This window comes from Sodiomyces alkalinus (assembly GCF_003711515.1).
Source record: "Sodiomyces alkalinus F11 unplaced genomic scaffold SODALscaffold_4, whole genome shotgun sequence".
NCBI classification, from domain to species: Eukaryota; Fungi; Ascomycota; class Sordariomycetes; order Glomerellales; family Plectosphaerellaceae; genus Sodiomyces; species Sodiomyces alkalinus.
In genome coordinates, this window is record NW_021167082.1 from 1,720,172 (window position 1) to 1,729,655 (window position 9,484).

Below are 9,484 nucleotides of genomic sequence, written 5' to 3' on the forward strand. Positions count from 1 at the left end.
CCTGTAAGAGGCGTGCCGACTGAGAGTGGTCTCTGGCTACCCTCGGGAGAGTCGAGGGAATAAAAAGCGAGCGAGAGAGAAAAGAGGCGTTTTGTTTGCAGGTCCCAATCGTCAAAGGCGAAATTTGTGGCGTTCCGCTCGAACCATAGCCATGCTACTGGTCACGCCCCCCTACCAACGTATGCATATACGTACCTACGAGGACTTGGCTACCAACGGTGTTCCTCCGTTAACGAAGCCATTCAGAAACAAGCCTAGCCAACTCCACCTTTGGGCGGCAACCCCCCCTCCAGAACCCCGGATCTCTTATTCGTACTTGGTACAGTACGCCGTATGCATTATCCCTGACTTCTGACTTCTACTCAGTATATACATGGCGATAACGAGCGAGCATCCAGAAAATGAGAAAACGGGAGGACCAGGGATCGACAAAAGACCCAGGCGCCAAGGTGTTCATGCAGGGGCCCAAGAGGTATCAGGGCGTCAGCAGGACATGGGCCGCCCATGCGTCCTTGCACTCAACCCACCATGTACAGACGGACGACTCCTGACCTTTATTAGATTGCGGGGAAGTAAGTGCTCGGTAAAAAGTAATCATGGCGTGCGACGAGAAAGAAGAGTAGTAATAGTAACCAGCTGCCCCCCGCCCCCCAGGTGATTGATTTGTATCGCGGTACGTATTTGGTCAAATTGAGCCTGCCACACAAGGACTCGTAGACGGGAGAAACGGTGGGTTGGCTGGAGTGGTCACACATGCTCTTACATAGTCTCATAACCCTGGTAGAAGGGGGGTACGCCCGTCTGATGATACTCGTTAACTGAACCATGGCGCGCTGGCGCTAGAGACGCTTTTGTCCAAGGTTCTTTCATATTCGAGACGAGGTTGATGAGCTCTTATTAATTAATTTGTTCTTTTGTTTTTCTCCATCTTCCGTCGATTTCTTATCCGAGGGCCTGTTACTGAGACTAGGGTGTTTGGCTACCCCATGTCAAAAACGTTCCTCGACTCTGGGAAGATAAGATGGCCCCAGAAGCTTGGCATCATTAGTACGAAGTATGATGTTCTGGTGCGCCGTCTTCGTTTGGTGAAAGAAAGGGCAACAAAAAAAAAAAAGGAATTGAGTGTTCCCGCTACAGCCACCACCAAACTCGGCAACAAAGGAGCAGATGTCATGCAGAGACACTCCTTACATGGTGGAAATACGGTGCTCCCGAACCCAAGTCGCCGGTAGAAGGCGGAGGCGGAGGCTGAAACGTCCTGCTGGTGTTCCTTGGGAGCCCTGCACGATTTCCGTGAGAGGGAGATTCCGCAGGGTTTCTCTCTGGTAACTATACCTAAACGGATGGCAGAGCGGAGCGACGGAGAAAAGAAGATCAAGCGCCCAAGACTATGGTTGTTGGGTGAAATTCTCCCGAGCGTGGCTTTTTTCTTCAGTCTTTCGCTACCTTAGGTACCTAGGTACCTACCTAGGTAAGCAAATCCAACGGTTGGGACTGGACCTTTGTGGGATAATCTATATATATTGTACCTTACCCATGTAGTACTCACTTTGTTAGGTGATGTACCAGCCCAAGTCAGGTACCTCAGATACCCTTATACTTACCTTACGGATTAGATACACGGGCGAGGAGACAAAAACTCCCCTGAAGATACTCAATCCAGTAGCAGGTACCTCTAAGATGTAATACCTGTTTAATATACAATTCTAAGAAGAAAGGAGTTGTTTCCGAGCCAATTCACAATGACATACACTTTAATAGTTTGATCTGAATTATGAAAACTTAGGTCGACCGAGCTTGACTGTGGTCCTCTTGGTTTATCCAAGGATTATTAAGGAAGGGATGGATGCCAGGGATAGGTATGTAGTCTGTTCGTTTTAGTGAGATGTTCTAGTGTACCTATGTACATACTGACGGACAAAGAAGTACGGATACCACATACAAAGGACTTTCAGTACGAGCCATAGAGAACCCCAGTTTTTCGTATATACGACCAAATATTTCGGACGTCACCCATGCTCTTACGCATATAGGAATCCAAATACAGTTGTATCGTCATTGGTTACGAAGCATAGATATCTGTGGGAAGAATTCAACAGGATTGCGGTTACCTGCCTATCCATAGTCCTTTACCCCAGGTCACAACGGCGGTCCTTTAACTGCTGCGGGCTTAGCCGTCGCTCTTCTAGTGGAGCCCAGTATGTGGAAGCTAAGGCGTTCCAAGCACGTGCCATATAGGAGCCCGTGCATCAGACAAGATCCATTTTTACCTTGGGACTAGCGAGGAGAACACGGAGCTCTTTTCAACTTTGGGCCAACTTGATTTGACCCTGGGAGAAGACGAGGCTTTCGGCAGGCAAGATGGCAGCCGAATATTCGTCAATTAATTAATATGGAATGGCCGGCTTCTGTTCGTAAGCTCAGAGACTACTTGACCCAAGATTATGAAGGGCAAGGGCTATCACATCATTATGTACGTACATGTACGTTGTACGTGATATACAACGTACCCCGGGCTGCCCCTGAACACTGATATTTTCGGCCAGATCAAAGTATGTACCTAGGTATCTGTCCAGGGGCAGAGTGTACATAGGTATGTACATTAAGGCTCGTCCAGCTTAATGACCACGGTGTGGCCCCTGCTGCAAGGACCAGGAAAGAATCCTACGTGATTTTGTTTGGGACGCCGCAGCGCAAAAGCCATGAGACGCGCAGTCTCGGACATATCTAACGGCGGACCCTTGGGGCTCGTCCATGATAGATAATGGAGGTAAACAAAAGGCACAGTCGCTTCTCGCTTCTTGACTAATTGGCCTCCTGGACAATCGGCCGCCGTCCTCCCCCAGTTGTCCTGACCTGCGAAGAGAACCCTATGGGAGATTTTACGCCGTAAGGAATTAAGAAGCGACTCGTCTATTCCACTCCACGCCAATTTAGTCGTGGTTCGAAAAGCCTTTTCATTCGTGTGGTTTATCCAGTTTCGGACGACGAGGGTAGCATTCTCGGCTCCGGGGTGTCATCCCAGAGTAGCACTGCTACGTATATGTACTACCCTTATCACCCATATTGAGCTATAACGAACGACCCATCGTGCAGTTTTGCGGGCGCACCGTCAGGGTGCCCCCCACTCTCAAATCTCTCAACTTTCCAGCGACTCGCACGTCCTTATCGTTAAATATCGAGAAGCACGACAGTCAACGAGCAGGGAGCACTTCACGATGGATGGTATACCACATACGGATAGTGTGTTCGCGCCCTCCCGTGGGGGGGCTCCGGGAGAAAGGGAGGGGGAAGGGGGGTGATGGGTTTATGGCTGCCCTTCTCCTGTCAATCTTTTGTGATGCATGAGAACATGCAGATCAGACAATGTATGCTGGCAGATGAAACTCGCTGAAGACCTCCACGGATTGAACTTGGGGAAAGTCGGTTGTCTACAGTGCAAGAGGTATAGTGGTTCCAGGGAGCGCCCGCATTCATAAACCTCGCTGAACGATAAGATAGCCGGCAACAGCCTCGTAGACTTCGAACTGCAAAGCCGGCACTTGCGGATCGTCACGGTAATCGTGGGCTTTGGGGGATGGGCCACGTCTGATTGGCTTCCAACTTGCAACGTCGAAACTGCTCTGCTGCTGGTGCAATCTGGTGGTTGCCCCGACATCGCGTGGGGAAATGATATTTGATTGGTCTATTGGAACAGGTTCAACGATTGTGAGATTGGGAAGACGCTCACCATCAGATGATGATGCCACTGAAGGACGATGATGTGCTGCCTCCCCGTCCCCCCCTTTCCCCTTGTTGGCAGTCCATTTCAGGGAACGCCTGCTGGTTTTCGTTTCCCGAGCCCTGCTACCTACTGCAGGTTTTGGAACGTGCCGCCGGCAGCTTATGCAGGAAGGGCTGGAGATGTAACGCTGTGTTGGAACTCTCTTGCCTCGTCTCCCCCTCTCTCCTTAACAAGTTGTTGGCAGGTACCTCGGACAATTTGGTCAGGCGGCGATGGCGATGGCGATGGGCGTTGGAAAAGTCTGGGGGGGGGGGGGGCGTGAAGAGCCAGGGTCTTGAGGGGAGTGGAGGTCATTTCGTTGCACGGACACGATGATTCGTCCCAGTCTGGCCTCCCAAGCGTCTCATATGCAACTGATGTCTGATTAGGCTAGACTCTACTTGGCATGCAGAAGTGTAACCTGCCGCATACCTAGTATGGATTTCCACGAATGCCAGCGCCGTTGGTTCTGCGCTACTACGTCCACGTGTATGAAGCTAGAATATATACTTCGTAATTAGTATAGGTGCCGCACCGTACAGTACATATTAGGAGAGTGCGTGGATTGGGCATTCCATACACGTGCAGGCCAGGACGTGGAGGAGAAAGAAAGGAGGCAGGACGCCAATTCTCCAATTCAGTTGTTAAGATGCAGCACGTATCACACCACTTATGTTAGGCGTCCACGGAGATCGTCCATTAGTTCGTGCTTTATAAGGAGTCCAAAGACGCGCTGCATCTAGCGAATAGACGCTATCTCTACCTCTATCTCCCTTCTCGAATATTGGCCGTCATTGATTGGACATTTGCGGAGACGGGCGAACGTCCGGTCTCCATCTGGATGGGCCCTTCGAAGCGGAGCCACCTTCGGGTTGATGCGTGCCAACCCCACGATCTGGTGCGGGGCTGCCGTGGTCCCTGCTCCCTCCCACCTTTAAAACTCTCCGCGGCGAATCTCCCATGTCCCATGCACACAACACCTTTCGCCATACAACGTAACTCGGGGGGTGATGTTTAGGGTGGTGTTGTGTGTCCGTCTGTCTGTCAGCATCCCCTCGGGGAATTTTGCGAGGCAGACTGCGTACCACGGGTGGAGGTCGAATATCTGAGGCTGGGTGCAAGCTTAACTGCCAATGTTTAGACGGTGGGATAGCTTGATGAGATGATGAAACGGTGGACGGTATAGATAAGGCAGGCGAAGCTTCATATCGAGAGTGCAAATGCTCTTCCTACTCTACATTCACACTCATGAATGTTTCGGAGTCTCCTTAGCCAGGGTAGTTGGCTTAAACCCTTCTGGAGAGATTGTCAACTTTGGAGTCACCACATATGGCTTGATTTTCATGGACTTGCTAAGAGTCACCGTTATCGATCAACGAGAAGACCAAGACGGTACTTCCTTTCTAGGTCGGATCTACGACGTTAGGGTGCCGGACAACCAGCACAGATTGGTTTATGTTGACAAGGATCCCATGTTGACGACCAGAAGGCAACAGGAACGCAATACAACGTACAAGTTCACCTATAACCCCCTTATTTCCTCGACCTCGGGTACTTGGGATAAGTCACTCAAACCAACGAACGAACATCACAGCTCCCTCTACGAATCACAGTAACTATACCAATGGCCATTGCTACATATAATCATAATAATTATAAGCATAAGCATCAATTCCCTGTACAATACTTTCAAACACGTGCTATAAGCATATTTGTTTGCCTTTGCCCTTCAAAGATACCGGGACTCGCATTATTGAAACCGCATCTCCGACATATAACATACTCCGTCCGAAGCATAAATGACTTGCCCTATAAACTTCAACCTAGCAGACATCAAGGGTAATATATCGAGGTTAAGACGAAGTACGTATGATAGTACGTACGGTAGCATGAAAGTGGGTTTTAACTGAGGTAGCTGTATAAGGTACGATGTGGTACTATAAGGTACACTATAATCAAGGTCCTGAAAGCACGTAGACAAATAATAGGAAGTCCAACGGTTGTAGGTTGTACGGTACCGAGCAGGTACTTGGGTACTGAGTTCAGGAAACGTCAGGTGTGGTATAATTTCGTACAGCCATCCCTTTGTCCATTTCAATATAATCAGATGACTGTGCTTTTAATTTGATGCGATCGATGCAGCAGAAGTCCACTATTATTACAATACAGCCAATGATAAGAAACCACGGGGAACCATCTGCCCAGTAATTAAAGAGGAACTTCTTTTGAGTTGTTACTGCCTGGCAAGTTTAGTTCGGTGACTACGACTCCTCTTCCATGCAGGTACCCTCATCGCAAGGGAACGGCCGGATTGCCCCCACACGCTGCAGTCAGATTGGCTGAAAAGGCATTCCAAGCGCGAATGCTGCTCTTTCGATGTCCTTCCGGGCTAGTGAACAAAGTATACACTAGCCCCTTCTGTGCTAGCCGCCCTCGCTATTCTTGATCTGCCAGTGAGTAATCTTTGACGAAACGAAGACGAGGGAGGAGTCACACCTACGAATACTCTATACTAGGGGCCTTATACTACGAATAAGTACTCTCTATGTACGCCCCCCATCTCTAAATGCTTTAAATTATTCGTATACTTTGAATATGTGGCGAGTACAGTCTATCGTGATTCCAGTAAGGTAAAATGCATGTCTTTGTGTGAATCGAATTCTGCAAGCATCGAGGCCGAACAGTTTCTACTTCACTTCATATATGTACATACGTTGTATGTATCCTTTGCCCTGTCCTGCCCCACTGGCGTCATCCTGGACTTGTTCATGCTGGGCTGTGCCAACACCCCGCCTTGTGAGCGAATCACCGATGACTGTAAGGGACTAGCGTAAAGCCGAGTCTCAGTAACTTCGTACGTCGCACTGGCACACCACATTGACCAAACTAAACACAGGCGACTGTCTCTAATCCGGCCAACCATTGGATAAGGTTGCAGGCACCACACCATAGGTCGAAGGCAGTGGATATATCCACTTGTGGAGTTCGAGAAATTTTGGAGTTAGTCGCACACCCTCCGTTACCAGGATGCACCCCTTCCAGCAAGCTACATGTACACCCCGCCACACCTTACAAGGGAAGGATTTTTCACTGCTGCCACCACCAACAACACACACCAGCCGCACCCCACTCACCCCTGCCCTTGTCTGCCTGCTTGAACGCTAGGCACCTACTTTTTGCGCTAGCCTAAGTTAGGTTCGTCCTGCAGGTGTTGCAGCTTTCGATGGTGGAGTCCTCCTCCCTGACCAGTGAATGCAAGTTCTGCGTGCTTGTTCTGCGAGGTACCTTCGTACGCAATTTGGCCAGCGTGGTACCTGATGGCGTCAAGCCATCCATTGGAGGTGTGCTGCGGAACAGCTGCGCACACCATACTCGTATGTTTCGAGGATCGATACATAATATGAGTCGACCTCTTCCCACTCCTCGATCCACGACCCGCTCTCCCTATCATTCGACTTCCCACGAGCTTTCCATCTTCAGACTTTTTACATTCTTAACCACTATTTTCTTCTCGTGGCATCGGTCTCTTCTGTGATGAGCCAATTCCGTGCAGCGTCTTTATTATAATCTCGCTTCACTCCGTCCGAGCAGCATTTCTACCATCGGCACTGTCATCCATTTCCACATCTATCTGCTCGAGTGCCTAGCGCTGCAGCATCTTCCTCTTTCAACCAACTTGACCTCAGTCAACCAATATCCGCCTACCTCTCACTTCGTCATGGCCGATCTTTGGACCCACGAATTCTGCCTGGGCTGCGACAAGCAGACCGATGGCACAGCCTACTGCTCCGAGTCCTGCCGCCTGGCCGATTTTGAGAAGACCTCTATGTCCAGCTCTATGCCTGGCATTGATACCTTGACGACATCATCCTGCTCCTCCTACTCTGGTACGGGGAAGCAGCAACAACCTGGCCGTTTCTACCTCAGCCCCGCCATCGACTTTACCAATCCTCAACCGTTCAGCACTACTCCCCCTGCCTCCCCCTCCGACATCTCTTCAAGGAAGACATCACCAACGACTTTGAACGGCCCTCGAACCTTATCGACTTCGAGCTCCAACACCAGCCTCTGCTCGATGCAGAGTTCCACATCATCCAACTCCGACAGCAGCCAGTTGCCTGAGAAGACCAGGCAAGAGCTTCATGGCTACGCTGCTTCCTTTGACAACGTCAGGCTGCAGCGACGCCGCTCGTACTAAACCGGCGGAGATTTTGCACGACCGAAACGACTACCAACGACATTTAACAACACCCGATAGATCCTCCCCTCAACCTCATTTTCTCTACTACGACGACAGACCACGCAACTCAACATGACTCGACTTCTTCATCTTCCGTTCGGGGTACGGCCACCGCACCACCGACACATCTTGATTATCATATTTTCTTTGTCTGGGCTACTTGTAACAAAATTATGGGCATCATTTGGAGTATCACATCATAAAAAAAGTTTTTGTACGGGGGAACGGCGTCATCACCATGAGAGTTTGGCAGCCACAGCTGACAGCTGACAACCTTCACCACTCAACGGCGCAGCTATTGCCTTGCATGGGCAGGTGTATGGGGCGGCATGAGATCTGTATCCTGATACATGTGTGAGGAGGGCTTCACATCAGCATCATCCCCAGAAGTTTGTTTCTTTTTTTTTTTTTTTTTTTTTTTACAGCATGTCATGTCTATGCGATGGGGGACTAAGCGAAGCTGGTGCAAAGAGAACGGTCAAGACAGCTCAAGAGAGAGAGAAAGATGCAATTTATTTTGGATACCCAAGGAAGGATTAGGGAGCTTTCAGATGCGGACCCATAAGATATTGGGGGACACCAGGGAACAGGGATTACTTGGACTGGGCTGAAGAGTCTCTCAAACAGTTGACGAGGCACTAGGGAGAAGGGATTGGGTCACACGAAGACCGGCCAAAGAAGCAGTGCGGACGATTGGGTGCGATGCTGGCTATCAGAAGTTGTTTAGATTGACCAGATATCGAAATGAAACCAGTCCAAGACTGAGAATATTTGTCCAAATTCGCTCGCTCCACCACCAGCTGTCGACTAGATTGCTTGTATCACTTAAGACTGTTTTTCCTGTTTCTCCTTGTAACTTCCATACGTATATCCACTCTTCCGGACACCGACGTCAGTCCTTGTATCTCCTGACCGGAGAAGTTTGGACATGTTCCCAAAAGCTCGAATATGATTAGCAGGACCCAGTCGAATACGAGAGGCCGGCCAGATTTGCGTTCAAGACTGTTGCTGGCACTAACAGCTAGACTGGAACAGATATTGGACATCTCCGCCAAGCTAGGTACACATGGGCTGTTCTGAACGACTCCATCTGGAGTCTTAGTCACACTCAATGCCGCTGTGGGGAGGAAGCGTCACATTTCATGGCAAATCGTGAGGTCTCCCTGCATCCATGCCTGAGTGCACATGGCCCCGTACTTCGAAGGCACTGTGTATTCGTAGATCTAGTACGAAGTAACCACCTAGTCCCCAACGAGGTCGGTCTGGTACTAATTGGCCCGGTGACGTCCAAGCCACAGGAAGCGTCTTTGCTTTTCCAGTGTCTTCCACGAGGTTCCAAAATATTACGTAGGTACCAGAGTTTCACTACGCGTAACTAGTGTATACGAAGTAGATAGGGATGGAACGGCTAATCCACCCTCTCCCCACACGGTCTCCAGATTACCTAAGTTATCGTGGAACGTGGTCTGTCGATGGGCTTT

General features: G+C 49.8%; 4 protein-coding genes across 4 annotated transcripts in view; 2 read left to right on the top strand and 2 right to left on the bottom strand.

Annotated features, from left to right (window-relative positions):
* Positions 1–2,387, top strand: part of SODALDRAFT_359251 (hypothetical protein) — a gene marked incomplete at both ends in the record, with an annotated part of 2,733 nt that extends 346 nt beyond the window's left edge. The window contains 9 exons of the mRNA XM_028614167.1: positions 102–179; positions 254–324; positions 388–530; positions 718–733; positions 844–882; positions 952–1,067; positions 1,138–1,293; positions 2,126–2,198; positions 2,239–2,387. Of these exons, the coding sequence (XP_028467166.1) occupies positions 102–179; positions 254–324; positions 388–530; positions 718–733; positions 844–882; positions 952–1,067; positions 1,138–1,293; positions 2,126–2,198; positions 2,239–2,387 (841 nt within the window). The remainder of the gene's footprint in view (positions 1–101; positions 180–253; positions 325–387; positions 531–717; positions 734–843; positions 883–951; positions 1,068–1,137; positions 1,294–2,125; positions 2,199–2,238) is intronic.
* Positions 2,388–4,531: 2,144 nt separating this feature from the next.
* Positions 4,532–5,088, bottom strand: SODALDRAFT_332803 (hypothetical protein). Its single transcript, XM_028611805.1, has one exon. The coding sequence runs from the start codon at positions 4,723–4,725 to the stop codon at positions 4,555–4,557; it is 171 nt and encodes a 56-aa protein (XP_028467167.1). The 5' UTR covers positions 4,726–5,088; the 3' UTR covers positions 4,532–4,554.
* A 2,106-nt stretch (positions 5,089–7,194) lies between these two features.
* Positions 7,195–8,425, top strand: SODALDRAFT_332804 (hypothetical protein). The gene has a single exon (XM_028611806.1). It carries the CDS (start codon positions 7,482–7,484, stop codon positions 7,959–7,961), a length of 480 nt encoding a protein of 159 aa, XP_028467168.1. The 5' UTR covers positions 7,195–7,481; the 3' UTR covers positions 7,962–8,425.
* SODALDRAFT_359254 (hypothetical protein) lies at positions 8,280–9,190 on the bottom strand (the record flags this gene model as incomplete). Its single annotated transcript, XM_028614168.1, has 6 exons — positions 8,280–8,346; positions 8,427–8,490; positions 8,601–8,621; positions 8,695–8,810; positions 8,895–9,059; positions 9,141–9,190. The coding sequence occupies 6 exons, from the start codon at positions 9,188–9,190 to the stop codon at positions 8,280–8,282; spliced, it is 483 nt and encodes a 160-aa protein (XP_028467169.1).
* Positions 9,191–9,484: the final 294 nt, after the last annotated feature.